Raw genomic sequence first — 15784 nt, 5'->3', positions numbered from 1 at the left:
ATTACACGACCCACACGTGTTGTTGAGTTCAATTGCCAATAAATACTATAAGAAATGTCGTTTGCTCTTTCCTCTATACACGACAGCTGCCGCGCGCTTCTAGATTCTAGTAATAGCCGCTCCCGGAGTGCATCGAATGAGTTTGTTGAATTCCAGAATGGTTATTATTGCGGTGGCCTCGGCTGCAATGTGCGGTCTACTGCTGATTGAAACTACTACACACACAGCCACCACTCGTGTACCGAGTGGTGGTTGCAGACCAACTTTTTCGACGACCACAAAAGTTTGTGCTCCAGCGGATGGTGGGGGGAGCTTATACCATTACAATCGTCTATTTTCTTCACTCGTCCGCACACCTATTGCTCGATTTCCCTGGGCGCCGTAAATCAAATAAACAGTCATACGGCCGTTAAGTCAAACAGTTTTGATTGCAAAGTGAGTTAGTTGACTTTGAGTTCGTACACGGTCGAGTCGTCGTCGAGGGACACTAAAAACGAATTGTCGGGTCTTAAAAATCTTATTACACTTGATGTCTCCGGGTCTGTAAGAAAAATAGAAATCTGGCAACTCGATCTGATTGGTGTTGATGAATGAACAAGAAATTCTGAAAAGACTAGTACTTTCCTATATAATGCAATATTCTATTAATAGTGTGGGCGTCACTACGTCGTAAAAGCTGCAGATGCTCGTCTCCAAAGACCCCGGAGTTGCTTATTACTTGGACCCCAATGAACCTTGCAGTACGGCATTATTCCTCTTGAGAGATGACAATAACAACTATGGATCAAATACTTGTAGTAGATATTATAGCTATAAGAATTTGTGAGAGTCTAAGTTATTTTAAAAAGTAGGTCACTTTATTCTGACACCGTTGTCGAGTTAATAATAATTTCTTATAGACTTAAAAAATAAATGAGAAGCAGATTGAGTGTCTGAAGGAGATGAACATCATCAGCAAACCAGATCGGTCTGGAACTGGTTATCGAGTGCCTGTACATAGCCATTTTTTTTTCTTCTTCTCCCTGATCGTGCTGAATAGTTCCATCTCACGTGAATATACTTGGTGAGACGGGAGCAAGCGTCAGCACCAGCCGCCCATTACACTATAACGTACAAAAGATAGACGCCTGGCGACTGACGAGAAATGAAGGAACTGGCGTACGTCTTATGGTACATACACGTCTACATAGGCCCAGACTACCCAACAAACCTCCAATGCCGAGCCCATTTTATTCCAAGAGTTTCACACACAAGAAAGGGAACCCCTTTCTTGTCCCGCAGCGTGCTCACCACTCATAAAAATATATATAAGATGATGTTCAAATAACGTTGCTAACATGTTCAATTCGATTATGGTTATAAAACGTCGGAAAAATATATAAGCGCGTTTCTTTTGGCTAAGAAATTCCCAGACATATCCGCAGCAGCTCTTCCTCAACGTGAGCTTATAGAAGAGCTTTGAGAAGAAAAGAAGACGAAAAAGAGAGAGATCTTTATTCCTATATAGGTATAAGGATGATGATGACCGAACGCGGTATTGATCAATATAATGGGGAGAAAAAAGGTTATTTGAGCACCGACAATGGGATCCTCCTCCCGCGGCTGCTGCCACATATTGACGCTCTCTTTTTTCTCTCTATCTCGTTCACACACACTCACACTATATATACTACCTCTTTTTATATATAAGGTTTCCAATGAATAAGTGATGACGAATTATCGATCGCTTTCCAACAAAATTAGCTGCTCCCGCGCCTTGAAAAAAAAACACGCACACAGCAGCGCTGTATTCACGATATGACGCAGCAGCAGCAGCAGTCTTTTACGGCCGCATAGACTATTGTGACTGTATTATACATGGCAAATAGCGCGGAATATAAGTAACGTATAGGGCGGCTGTTAAACGCCTTTGGTGTTTGCGGGTGCTGCAGTTTCCCTTCAACAGCGGCACAGCATCCGCCCGTCAGCCCGTGAGAACAGCCCAGTTTGTCCACTACATATTATATCACCTCTTCTTCTTCTTTCGTCCTTTTCCCATCACCTGTATTTTTTTCTTTACGAGAATAGCTGCTGCTGCTGCTGATATGTTTTCTCTTTTGGGTGTTTGCTTCTTCTACAGACTTGGACGCCATCAATTATTCATAGATTTTGTCACTCTCTCTTAGACGGACCCCCTCCCTTCTATTGTCTACTCCGTAACAGCCTTAAATTACGGTCATCTTCATTAAATATGTATTTTGTTTTGTTTTCCACCTTATTCCTGCAAGGGATGCGCGTTTTTCTGAAGAAAAACAATTCCGACGACTGGCAATACAGAACTGTGTTAAATCTTATAGACTTCCCAATTTTTCCTTACATCCGATTTCTTAGTACGCAAAAAAGGCTAAGCGTTCTTTCTAATAATTACTGATAACTTTGTCCGCTTTCATCTGTTGTCGACACCCAAATTCTATCGAGAGATATACTCGGTAATGGAAGGACGGCCGCGGCTTTTACATCATTTTCTCATTTCATCTCGCGCTCTGAATCCCTCGGCAAATCGAAGACTCGTGTTCAATGGCCGCTATATACGGCGAGGAAGAGGATTAAGCCGCAGCATAACATCTGTCCAACATGATGCGTTTTTTCCCCCTTTTCATTAGAAACCAATAAAGCGATGACCAGCACAAAGTCGCGTAGGTGGATGTGTCTCGTTGTGTGTGTTAGCCAAAGAAATCTTTTGAACATGTAGAAAGAAAAAAACTTCGATCTTGATTGATATTCCGGCGCTATATAGACTCTGATGCATATGTGTTGGTTCATCCAGCGAGATGTAATATACCACGTTTTTCTTTCTATCCCCTTATTTCTTTGTATGTATCTTTCTCCGCCTTTCCTATTTGGTCTGATGGGCCGTCAGATGGAATCCTCAATATAAGAACTCGGGAGAGAAACGCGGAACGAGAACTTGAATGGATACGCGCTTTAATTGCTGCAGTGAGAAGAGACACACGAGCGAGATGGCTCTCTTAATTATAACACGGGGGGAGGCTGAAATCTTTCTTGGTTGCTATGGGCGACAACTAGCTACGAATAGTCGAATACACGTATGTACAACTGAAATATAACGTATATACAATAGGAAAGCCATATTACCTGTTGTTGGCTTCCTCCCGTGTTTTATTAATACACGCACAAGGTCAATTCCCACTTGACGTGTTCTAAAATTTACCTGTTATACATAACATATGTGTCGATCAGCGGAGAAAAAGAATATGGAAATCGTGTGGTGTGACTCCATCTGTTTGGTTTCCCCTAAAAAGTTTGTTCTTTTTAAAATTACTATAGTTGTTATAATCTTATTTCGGGAGTAATTACTAATTCGATGAATGACGCATTCGTCTCCAGGTAGTATTTCAGCAGCTTATATTGCGTAGGCTGCAAATACTTTGGCCTTTCTATTTTAGAACAGGCAACACGTGGAACTGTGCAATTTTTTTTTACAGTTATTTTTGCGGTACAAATTTCAATGCACGTTTTATGTTTCACTACTCTAGAGAACACGGCGCGGTAATAAAAGAGAAGTAGGTGTGAATAAATCTGTCTCAATGTTATTGATTTAAATTACTTTTTTTCCCCGGCTTATTTTCTTGTGGCACTGTGATAGGCCCTATAGGTAAAGAAATGCCAGAAGCAAAAGGATCAAAGTGTGGAGCTGATGTATTTCTATTCTTTCTAGCCTTCCATTGTGATGGAAAGTTACATCGCGGATAACACACATTTATTTCGGTACAAACGAAATTAGCGCTCAAGAAGAAGCTTTTATCCTCGTACTGTTCACAGATATCACCAGAGTGGGTGTTAAATCAATCAAGAACTTTGAAATAGCATTGAATATTGTGTGAGTATAGGCCTAGTGGTGAAACTTTTCACGATATGGATCTGAATGCAAATGAGCCCCTTTCAAAAGTTGTATTCAATTATCATCAGCACCCACCATTTTCTTTTTTCAAAAATGTACGGGTCTATCTTCCTGAAAGGGAACTCCACGAACTAACACTATATTTGGTCGTCACCGTTCTATCCATCAGGCAAAGGCAAACTTTATTTGCCGTATTCAATTTCAGCTAAAAGATGGTGAACATTTTTTGATTGGCTCTTTGGCGGAAGTAGAGCCCTTCTCTTATATATTATTTCTCTGCTGATTGCATTTGTCAGCACGATTTTACTATTCAGCATTAACAGCAAATAGACCTTTGTCTTTATACTAGAAGGTAATAATAAAAGTCAATAATTAATTCATTGAATCAAGTTAAATAAGCGCTCAAGAAAAGCTACTTTCCCGAGAAACGTATCTTGCCTAGATTACAATTAAATGTTGATCCTGCCTGCGGTTGTCTTTTGTGAAAGAGGATTTTCCTCGAGAGCTATACTTGGTGTCAGTTTTTCAAATGCAAGTTTGTTAACTTTTTACAGGCCTATCCAGACAACTATAGGGATTAACAAAACGTTATTTTTGACACTTTTCATTTCATAATTGAACAGTCGCCCTTTATTTCATTTTTACATCCCCTTTCACATACGAATAAAAATAATACTAGCTACACAATCTACCCCCAACCAAATAATAAGAAGTCTACCTGCATTATTGTTGACGCTATATTCAGCAGACATTTGCGATCGATCCGCTCCGAGCACGTCACTTGCTGCCGTCTGAATGGAAACGTTTTTGCTTGTTGACCCACAGCTTCCGCCACTTTGCCATTACAAGTGCTGCGGAGGGAGTTAATATTGAAGAACGGCTCGAAACAAGAGAAAGGAATCGAATCAAAATAAGACGCGCGCTGAGACGCATTTGTAATTGTTGATTCATAACTGTTGCGTAATGTTTAATCCGAGGGGGAAAATCAATAATGTTTCATATCTTTGCTTGCACTCGGGATTTATTGGTGTTATTGCAGGAGACCTAAGCACTTTACCAGGATCAGTAACGCACCATAAATTACATTTATATGTAAAATAATCCGCTGGCGGAGTACAGAAAAAAAAGCCAAAACAAGACGCTTTGCATATTTCCGCCCATCCGACTGTATAAATCTCACACGACCCGGTCGGAAATGATTTACAAATTTTCCATCGACTATAATACTGGGTATCCCAGAAGCAGAATTATATGATCTCCCATCTCGCTCGTTATACGATAAGAACGAATATGGCTTTTGCCTTTTGCGCGTCTTATGTCATAAAAACCTTTGCTGGGTACATTCCACGTACAGTCAAACAGATTTTATTGCGTCGATTTTATGGCTTTATAGTCCAAGATAATGGTTCGGTATTTTCCAATATTAAATCTTGTGATATCTGATAATAGATGAAATACGCATTCCTTCTTTCTATACGGCACAACGGCCATGATTTCAGCTCGTTATCTCTTGTGTTCAACCAACACCAAATATACTTTCATAAAACTTATTGGTGACTTGATCAATTTAAACTTCAAGAAAGAACAAGTTTGCAAAAATGCGAAAGTTCTGTATTGTTTACACTTCACAAATCTCCGTGTTTCGAAATCCTGCCGTACAATGACATCAAATAAAACAATTGGCACTTACAAATTTAACTTTTAGCGAGGAGAAATAAATCTGAATTGGTTACACACGGTTACACACAAACACATTTCTGAGTAAACGGCAGAATTTTACGATATTCAATCTTGAAGGCGCTTGCAGATAGATCCTGATTGCCGGAAGCTTAGAAAACCGCCATCAATTGCATAATGTCCAAGCAGAGCTCCGGGTAACTCTTGGTAATCTCAATCCACTCCTTGCGACGCGAACAAATGGCTTTGGCGTTTCTAGCCATGAAATTCAGTGAGGATTCGCGAAGCTTAGCGGCATTGATCGTATGGGCCAAGACGAGATAATGGCCGGCATTTTCCACCGTCAACTTGTGCGATAAATGCTGACCGCATTCTTCTTTTAACGAATCGACAGCGTACTTGTCTGCCGCTACCATCAGCTCCGCTACATCCGCGTCCTGCTCCAAGTTGGCATCTCCGGTGTAGAAATAATGAAGAAGTTTTCGGAAGACATTCGGTTGAATGTCTGCGATTTCAATGATTTTCTTCTGATTTTCTTCGCAGTCGTGTTGAAACATGGCGGCCAGGACGGGGCTGCCAGCTTCGAGAATGAAAGTGTGGGCTTCAAACGACTTTTCTTCGCACTTGATAACGACGTCAGAAGGAATTTTCATTTTCCACAGATTCAATAGCTGAGTCTTTTTGATAGTCGCACTTCGCACAACATCGGCGGTAAACGGATTGAAATCGATGAGGATCTTGAAAAAATTTCTTCTGTAACTGCTCTGGCAATGATGGCAAGAGCCGACCACCAACTGCTCTGTCCATGAAGATCTCCACTTGGTTCCGATGAAATTCATCTTTTGTTGGGTTTCGACCGTTTCGTTTCGTTGATCCTCATCCAACGTTTTGGTGGCTAGAATGGTCATTGATTCCAATTTGTGTGCTGACTTGATCGCCTTGGCCAGGACGATTTCCACCTCGAGAACCGTTTGCAATTGCAGTGCTGATTTGACTTCTTTAGAACTTAATTTGCAAATTTCGAAAATGTTTTTATCGAGCTGCTGTACATTTTCGTTGGTTTCCTTATTAGGCGTGTGGTGGTAATTTTTCCATGAAATCAAGAAAAGTCCTTCGCGAATTTTCTTTCCTGTCGCCATGTCAAGTCCTTTAAACAAGCGAAAGTTTGCGACGCCGCAGAGCACTCTGATTGCGCGTTTCAAGTGGAGACGACTGAAAACTCACCTACCACTTTGGCTCTTGGTTCTCTCGAGACTAAAAGATTATTCGTCCGAGAAAGCCCTTCTGTCGCAATCACAACGTTATAGCTGTTAAAATGGAAAGGGGGTTGCCAAAAAACAGCTGAGAAATACCACCCACACTCACCCATCGGCAACCGAACAATATGGTGTGAAAAAAGAGGGATGGGGAATCGTTAGCTCGGATTTGAAACCTTCGTTGTGGGTAACCCAAACAAAATAGTAATTTTTGTTTTCATGTTTCAAAATGGAGTCAAGTGACGACTGTAAGTCATTTGTTCTCAGGGAGATTAGCGCAGCATTTATAAAAGAATGTAGTGTGAGGTGACGACGAAAGCAAAAACATTTTCCGACTTGAACAAATTTTGCGAAATATATATAGGCTACCGTTATTGTATAAAATAAATTAATAGCAGCAAATGTTAAGGAAAAGCAAAAATTTAAATCCAGTATGAGAATATGTAATACTAAGGCACTCTCTGGAATGCTTTTAATTGTCATTGTGGATGAGAGGCAGAAAAAGAATGACTACTAAAGTCAGACAGTAATTTTGTTTAAAAAAAAATCGTATAAACACTAAATAAATCAAACACTTGCAAATCAAAATTTCTGTATTACTCATCATCTAGAATATTCCTAGAACTCGAATAACTCAAAAGAAGCCACAGCATAACACACAGGGTAATTGAACATGAAAAGTATCTTGATTGGTTTCTTGCGGTTGGAATCCCTGTTTTTCGGTAATCTTCGTATTTCGTAAGGCGAAATATTTTCACAGGCCGACCATAAGCTGCGTAGCTTGGAAGCAGAGCTCGGGATAATTCTTGATGATATCCATCCAATCCTTGCGGGCACAAACGGCTTTAGCGTTCTGCGACATAAACTGCAGTGTAGACTCGTGAAGCATGGTCGAATTGTGAAGGTGAGCCAATACTAGATAACGAGCCGCGTTTTCCACCTTTAAATCCCGTGACAAGTAAAGTGCACACTCTTCTTTCAATGTTTCAACGGCGTATTTTTCGGCAGCAATCAGCAACTCGGTAACATCTTCGACCTCAGTTTCCAGAGCTACTTCTCCGGTGTAGATGTATCGCAAAAGATTTTCAAAAATATTTGCTTTGATATCTGTGATGTTGACAACTCTTTCTTGCTTTTCTTTAAAGTCATTTTGAAACATGACAGCGAGAACAGGGCTACCAGAAGCCAGGATCAAGGTGTGAGCTTTGATTGATTTTCCATCGCATTGGAATTCAACATCAGCTAGTGTCTTAGTTTTCCACAGATTCAGCAAGTGATCGAGAACATGTAGTGATCCTTTTTTAAGAGAACCAGGAGTTAAATCGATGAGAATCACAAAACCAATTGAAGTAACAGGGTTTACTCTACATTGTGAGCACTGACTGTGCGTGTGGCAGTATTGGCAGTTTCCTCCATTCCAGTTAGCTGTCCATTTCGATTGATTGATTGTCATTTTCTGTTTGACACCATTTTTCCAGGCCTCAACAAGCACGTTTTCCATTTTGATTGGCTTAGTTGTATCGGAAAAATGGATTTCCATTTCAAGGACTGCATTAACTCCATTCCTTGTATAAAAGAGTTGGCAAAATGTTAAATCTGTAAGATCTTTTATATCCAGAGTTTGCTGCTGGGTTCTGGGTGTTGCAGTATTCCATGTAATAGAAAATAACCCATCTCGGATTTTTTGTGCTGAAGCCATCTTTTAACGCAGACTCTAAGAGCGACGAAGAGCACGATAGACGATCCTCGACTAACTAATAACTAAACCCAGGAAATGGCAATGGATGTAATAAACACTAAACAGTGACCTGATCAGCTGAACTGCCTGAGGAAAAATGGTTAAATGGCCCCTTTCCATTAGAAAAGTAGCCAAAGGGCAAAGGCCCAAAACACTGTTGAGAAATACTCAAATACCGCCCACCCCACACGTCACACACTCACCCCTTTTGAAAACAGCAGGGGGAGGAGAATCGTTACTTCGTTAGCTCAGATTCAGAATCTTCGTATGGGAACCGGAACGGAACCCAAACAAAAATGAGTATCTTCATGTTTCAAAATGGAGTCCAGTGACTGAAAGTCGATGAGCGATTTGTTCTCAGGGTTATTAGCACAGCATTTATGAAAGAATTAATTTAGTGGGAGGCGACGATGAAAGCAAAAACATTTTCCAACATTTTCACTTTTCGATCGCAAGCCTACTATACAAATTTAAATCATTTCGTTTGCGACACTTTGAATACGGAAGTACTACCCTTTTTATAACTGTTGAATAATATTTACAATAAAAAGGGAAAACTTAAAATTTTAATCCAGAATATGGAATTATTAACACACTCTTGATTCTTGAATGCTTCCCATAGTCATTATGGAGAAGCAGAAGAAAATAACTATACATATACATTAATCAGAATATAATTTTAGAAAAGTAACACTTTAAATCAATCAAACATTTGAAAATCGAACTTTCTGTATTGCTAAAAAATCTAGGAATATTCCTAGAACACGGGTAACTCAAAACCAGCCACAGCACAACACACAGGGTAATTTAACAACAAAAACATCTTGATTAATTTCTGGTTACAAAAATGTTGCGAACTCGGAATCCAGTTTTCCGGTAATCTTCGAAAGACGAAACATCTTCACTGGCCGACCATACGTTGAGTGGCTTCAAAGCTGAGCTCTATGGAACGCCATAGTGATAATGAATTAAGTGCTTGAAAATTTAGTGCTCGGTCCAATTAAGTGCTCGAAAATTTAGTGCTCGGTGCTTTTCGCCTACTAGGGGGCGGGCCTATTTTTGTCCTTTCTCCTCCCCTTGGAGGAGGAGATCGGAGATATTGATTTAAATGCAATAGTTTTGAAACAATTGATTAACAGACGAAGTTTCCCGGGGTGTCACGCTGTCTGTCCTGTGGTCCGTGAGTTGTCGTGAACTTTTACATTGTGTTGTGTTGTTTCTCATCTGCAATTCTTGCTTATCATTTCTATTCCGGTAAGTTGAACAAGTGTTTTTCTTCTAATCACCAATTGCTTAACTAATTTCGTTCTTTTACCAGATCCTGAGCCTATTTTGGAAATTTTGGTTAAATTCTGTTAAAATCTCTGAGCAGATTAGCATACCAAAAAGAATTTAACCAAAATTTCCAAAGATAGGCTCAGGATCTGGTAAAAGAACGAAATTAGTTAAGCAATTGGCGATAAGAAGAGAAACACTTGTTCAACTTACCGGAATAGAAATGATGAGCAAGAATTGCAAATGAGAAACAACACAATAAAAGTCCACGACAACTCACGGACCACAGGACTGACAGCGTGACACACCGGGAAACTTCGTCTGTTCCCTAATCAATTGTTTCAAAACTATTGCATTTTTATCGATGTCTCCGATCTCCCCCTCCAAGGGGAGGAGAAACGATAAAAATAGGCCCGCCCTCTAGTAGGCGAAAAGGACCGAGCACTAAATTTTCGAGCACTTAATTGGACCGAGCACTTAATTTTCGAGCACTTAATTCATTATCACTATGGCGTTCCATAGAGCTCGGGATAATTCTTGATAACATCCATCCAATCCTCTCGAGCGCAAACGACTTTAGCATTCTTCGACATAAATTGCAGTGTAGACTCGTGAAGCACGGTCGAATTGTGAAGGTGAGCAATTACTAGATAACGTGCGGCGTTTTCCACTTTTAAATCATTTGACAAATACAGTGCACACTCTTCTTTCAATGTTTCAACGGCGTATTTGTCGGCAGCAACCAGTAAATCAGCAACATCTTCGACTTCAGTTTCCAGGGCGACCTCTCCAGTGTAGATGTGTTGCAAAAGATTTTCAAAAATATTGGCTTTGATGTCCGTGATGTTGGCAATTCTTTTCTGTTTTTCTTCAAAGTCGTTTTCAAACATGGCAGCCAGAACAGGGCTACTAGAGGCCAGAATCAAAGAGTGAGCTTTGATGGATTTTCCATCGCATTGGAATTCAACATCAGCTAGTGTTTTAGTTTTCCACAGATTCAGCAAGTGATCGAGAACATGCTGTGATCCATTTTTAAGAGAACCAGGAGTCAAATCAATGAGAATCTCAAAATCAATTTCAACAGTAGGTTTCCCAAAAATAGGGTATGTACCCATCAAAATGTGCCAACTGTAGTAGTGAGAGTAGGGGGAGGTTTCAGAGGAAGGTTTCCATTTAGTTTTACTTATTTTCATTAGCTGTTTGACACCATTTTGGGTTACCTCAACAAGCATTTTTTCCTTTTCGATTGGCTTAGTTCCACAGGTAAAACACATTTTCATTGTAAGGACTGAATTGACTCCATCCTTTGTAAAAATGAGTGTGCAATATTTAAAAACACCAGAAAGATTTTGTACTTTAACACTTCTGTTAAGTGCTGTAGTAGTAGTATTCCATGAAATAGACATTAAGCCATCTCTTATTTGTTTTGCTGAAGCCATTTTTAACGCAGACTCCTAGATCTAGAACACGACCACGACTGACCAAACAATGGTGTGATCAGCTGAGAGATATAGCCTACTGCCTACTCCCTGAGGCTACACGAAACAAAAATAAGCTTGACAACGGTCTGTCTGTCAGTTCGCGTCTAATTTTCCAATTCAGCGTATCCAGTGTTGAAGGTTGAAACCTTGAAACAATGAAGAAGTTTTAAGTTGAATATCGTCGAATTATTGTCTTTTGATTTTCTTTGCAGTCGTGTTGAAACATGGCAGCCAGTACGGAGCTTGCAGTGGCGGGGATGAAGGTGTGGGCTTCAAATGAAGTTTATTCGCATAACGACGTTAGAATCGGTTAGAATAAGGGATCAGGATTTTTTGTACAGGTTCAACACCCGAGTCCTTTTGGTAATCGCACTATCCAATACAACTAGAAAATTGTTAAAATCGACGAAAATCTCCAAATAATGTTTTGATTAGTTGCAGATCTGGCACCTGTCGACAACTAACTGCGCTCTCCATGAAGTTCTCCGCTTCAATCCGATTAAATTCATCTTTTGTTGTGCGATTTCCACCTCGAGAACTATTTGTGAATCGCAGCTGCTTTTATCTGTCTGCGTGGACATCGCTTATTTACTTTTATCACGACAGAGATTTTTCCATGAAATCAAAAAAAGGCCCTCGAATTTCCCGTCCTGTCGTCATGCCGTGCTCAAGCGAACTTGGCGACGACAGCGCAACTAATTGCGCGTTTGCTCTCCTCTCTCGTGAATCGGAGACTAAAAACAGAACTACCACTTCGGTCCTTGTAGTATCTCTCGAGACTCGGATTATTCGTTCGAGAAAGACCTTATTTTCGTAATCACAATGCCAAGTTTCGAGTGGATTGAATGGAAAGGCGGTAGCCAAACAGTTGAGAAACACACCACCCACGCTCACCCATTGCCAATAACCGAACTATATGGTGTGAAAATAGGGTGGCTGGGAAAATCATCGTCAGTTCAGATTCGAAACAAGACAGCTTCGTTATGGGAACTCCAAAAATATTGATTTTAAAAATCTTTCAATGTATGGAATCGAGTGAACGAAAGTCGAGTGATTCGTTTTCAGGGAGATTCGCGCAGCATTAGTAGAAAAGAAATTGCGTGGGAGGCGATATAATAAAAGCAACAGCATTTTCCCACTCGAAAAATTTCCTAATCGATCGTCTATCTAGTCTTTATGTAAATATGAAAGTCTTCGTTTGCGACAGGTTTAATTCAGGAGATAAAGCTAAACTAGCCTTTTGCTGTAGCATTTTTATATAAAAAAATGAAAGAAGAAAACCCCAAATTCTATTCTGGAATAGATAACACTGCTCATCTCTCAATAACACTGCTCTCTCCAGAATAAATTTAATTTCGTGTTATTGTGGGATATATAGTAGAAAAAACAAAATAACTGTGGGTTGTAGCAAAACTGCAGATATTTGCGGTTATATGGTCAAAGAACAACAAAAAAACAACAAAAAAATTCTTTAAATCAACCAAATACTTGCAACTAAAACTGTCTGTATTCATGTATTGCTCATCATCTACGAATAATCGTAGAAATCGGAAAATTCATAAACAGCCGAAGCATGACACAATGTAATTGAATATGAAAACAATTTTGATTGAATTTTGAATGCAGTTGCGCTTGGAGTCGGTGGGGTTCGGTTGCTTGGGTTTTTCGATACCGGTAATCTTCGTAAGGCGAAACATTTTCACAGGCCCACCATAAGCTGCGTAGCTTGGAAGCAGAGCTCGGGATAATTCTTGATGATATCCATCCAATCCTTACGGGCACAAACGGCTTTAGCGTTCTGCGACATGAACTGCAGCGTAGACTCGTGAAGCACGGTCGAATTATGAAGGTGAGCAATTACTAGATAACGTGCGGCGTTTTCCACTTTTAAATCATTTGACAAATACAGTGCACACTCTTCTTTCAATGTTTCTACGGCGTATTTGTCGGCAGCAACCAGCAACTCGGATACATCTTCGACTTCAGTTTCCAACGCTGTTTCTCCAGTGTAGATGTACTTCAAAAGATTTTCAAAAATATTGGCTTTGATGTCCGTGATGTTGGCAACTCTTTCTTGCTTTTCTTTAAAGTCGTTTTCAAACATGGCAGCCAGAATAGGGCTACCAGAAGCCAGGATCAATGTGTGAGCTTTGATTGATTTTCCATCGCATTGGAATTCGACATCAGCTAGTGTTTTAGTTTTCCACAGATTCAGCAAGTGATCGAGAATATGCTGTGATCCATTTTTAAGAGAACCAGGAGTCAAATCAATAAGAATCTCTAAAGCAGTTGTAGCAAGAGGGTTGACTCTACATTGTGAGCAATAACTGTGTGAGTGACAGTATTGGCAGGTTTGATCTTTCCATGAAGCTGTCCATTTCGATTGATTTATTGCCATTTTCTGTTTGACACCATTTTTCGAGGCCTCAACAAGCAGGTTTTCCATTTTGATTGGCTTAGTTGTATCGGAAAATTGGATTTCCATTTCAAGGACTGCATTAACTCCATTCCTTACATAACTGAGTTTGCAAAATTGAATAACTTTATTCAGATTTTTTACTTCAGTAATTTGCTGCTGGCCGTTGTTATATGCTGTCCATGAAATAGAAAATAAACCATTTCGGATATTTTTTGCTGAAGCCATTTTAACGCTGGTCTGATTGCGCCGGCGCGTTTTCATAAACATGAAAACGATATTCTTCGTGGAAGGAGATGAAGCCGACGGCTAAATTGCACCGAAATTCGAAAAAAAAAAAAATTTGCCAAGTTAACTGAATGATCACCCTTTTGATTGGAAGGCAGCACTCTCTTTCGACAACGCAACCAAAAAAAATTACAAACGAAGTGAAATGCGTTGTATTATCGCGCAGTGGGTAAGTATAATTTGGGTTTATTTAATCAGCGCGGTACTTTGTGTTTATGACAGCCAAAATTATGATAAGATAAGTTCAAAAAATTACAGTTCAAGATAAGACATTTAAACATACTAGTCAGGAGAGATAGAAGAGGAACAAAAGAACATTAAAATATGACGAATAGGCTAGATAAGGCTGACATGTTGACTCGCAGTTATTATTTTAAGCGTCGCTGTCGCTGAACTAATTCACGGAAAAATTAGATGCTCATACAAGATTTATATAATAGCAATATTTTTAGATTTGTCGTCTTAGCTGATGTGCATCCTATGTTTGATTTCAAATGAAACTTGTTTTTAGAGTATTCCGGGGATCTCACTGAATGTTAACAACGTTGGTTACTTGTTTCTCCTTTTATTATGTACATATCGCACTCTGTGTATCGCAAGTGGTAAATTTAGAAATGCATTGCAAAATATATCGTGCCTTTAAAATTTCTTGGAACAAGATTGGCTAGAAACGATTAACTATCCCTGACCTTTTATCGGTGTGAATAGCCAAAATAATCAAACAAAAGTGTCACATAGTTTTCTGGTGGCAAAGAATAGTCGCATCATAGTTAAATACAAGGCAATTTCAAAATAGGTCGCCACCCACAAGGGAAAATAACAAACTTTTCATTGAATATTTCAAACCAATTGCCTGAAATCTTTATAGCTTTCCTTCAAAAAAAAAAAAAAAAAAACACGGACAAGTTGATGTGTCGGTTATTTTCGGACACTTCATACTTAATAATGTAACAAAGTTAGCCTCTGTCTAATGTCCTTTCATTCGCCATAATTTTGTGAAGACTTTGTTGCGCCATATGGTCGAAGAAAACATTTTTGGGGTCGAGTATTTTCACTTTTCGTGACAAAAGCCGAGCCACTTCTTCGATTGCGAATTGACGGCGCGCCAGCAGCTGCAACTCGTCGGAGATTCCCTACTAAATCTCATTCATTTCCCGCATGTCACCATTTCCAGTATAGATGTTTTGCTACTATACTATATATAGAGAAAAATAAGTTTTGGAAACGAAAATCGCCTTATTTCCTTTAAAGTTGTGCTAAAACTTCGCGTGAAGTACGGTACGTATAGGCCAACAGAACAGTCGAAGAACTAGGAGGTTTTTGGCATTATATTAAGATTATTAAGACTTTGGATCTTTAATAAGTCTAAACTTTTTTACATCTGCGCCAGATGTTATATACATATTTTGACATATTTGACATTTTCCAAAAGTTAAAAATGAAAAACCAAATGTAATAGCTAATAATATATGACAAGATAATTTTAGAAGCCAAAAATATTAAATCTCTTGCGTAATAGCTATATTTTCCGTAGGAAATAAGTCAAGGTAATAGACAGAAGGTATATCTCAAATGTGAGCATATGCTGTGCCTTCGTGTGTCGTGTAATATAGGCCGCAATTAGCGGCCTTTAGATTTCTTCTCAGATTTTCTTTCAAATATTACCAGTCGCAGGTTAACCATTTTAGTGGGTATAAACTAGAAGCTTGTTTATGCATCATCCTAAAGAAACAAAAGCAAATTTGAAGAATG

The 15784-nt window shown here is 39.4% G+C and overlaps 3 protein-coding genes across 4 annotated transcripts; all 3 read right to left on the bottom strand.

Moving 5' to 3' along the window:
- Positions 1–5495: 5495 nt before the first annotated feature.
- Positions 5496–6958, bottom strand: LOC124196659 (speckle-type POZ protein B-like). The gene has a single exon (XM_046591817.1). It carries the CDS (start codon positions 6715–6717, stop codon positions 5731–5733), a length of 987 nt encoding a protein of 328 aa, XP_046447773.1. The 5' UTR covers positions 6718–6958; the 3' UTR covers positions 5496–5730.
- A 451-nt stretch (positions 6959–7409) lies between these two features.
- Positions 7410–14187, bottom strand: LOC124197601 (speckle-type POZ protein-like). Its single transcript, XM_046593116.1, has 2 exons — positions 13040–14187; positions 7410–7600 (listed from the first exon to the last, which is right to left on the bottom strand). Exons 1-2 carry the CDS (start codon positions 14012–14014, stop codon positions 7589–7591), a joined length of 987 nt encoding a protein of 328 aa, XP_046449072.1. The 5' UTR covers positions 14015–14187; the 3' UTR covers positions 7410–7588.
- On the bottom strand, positions 9284–11350 carry LOC124197602 (speckle-type POZ protein-like). Of its 2 annotated transcripts, none has more exons than XM_046593119.1 (2): positions 10369–11350; positions 9284–9509 (listed from the first exon to the last, which is right to left on the bottom strand). In XM_046593119.1, exons 1-2 carry the CDS (start codon positions 11284–11286, stop codon positions 9474–9476), a joined length of 954 nt encoding a protein of 317 aa, XP_046449075.1. In that variant the 5' UTR covers positions 11287–11350; the 3' UTR covers positions 9284–9473. The 2 variants fall into 2 exon arrangements, with proteins under 2 accessions (XP_046449075.1, XP_046449074.1); XM_046593118.1 differs by having other exon boundaries at positions 9284–9515; positions 10375–11349.
- Positions 14188–15784: the final 1597 nt, after the last annotated feature.

Source organism: Daphnia pulex, chromosome 7 (genome assembly GCF_021134715.1).
Source record: "Daphnia pulex isolate KAP4 chromosome 7, ASM2113471v1".
Taxonomy (NCBI): domain Eukaryota; kingdom Metazoa; phylum Arthropoda; class Branchiopoda; order Diplostraca; family Daphniidae; genus Daphnia; species Daphnia pulex.
The sequence above is the reverse complement of the archived record's forward strand: the minus strand, read 5'-3'. Positions and strand labels throughout refer to the sequence as shown.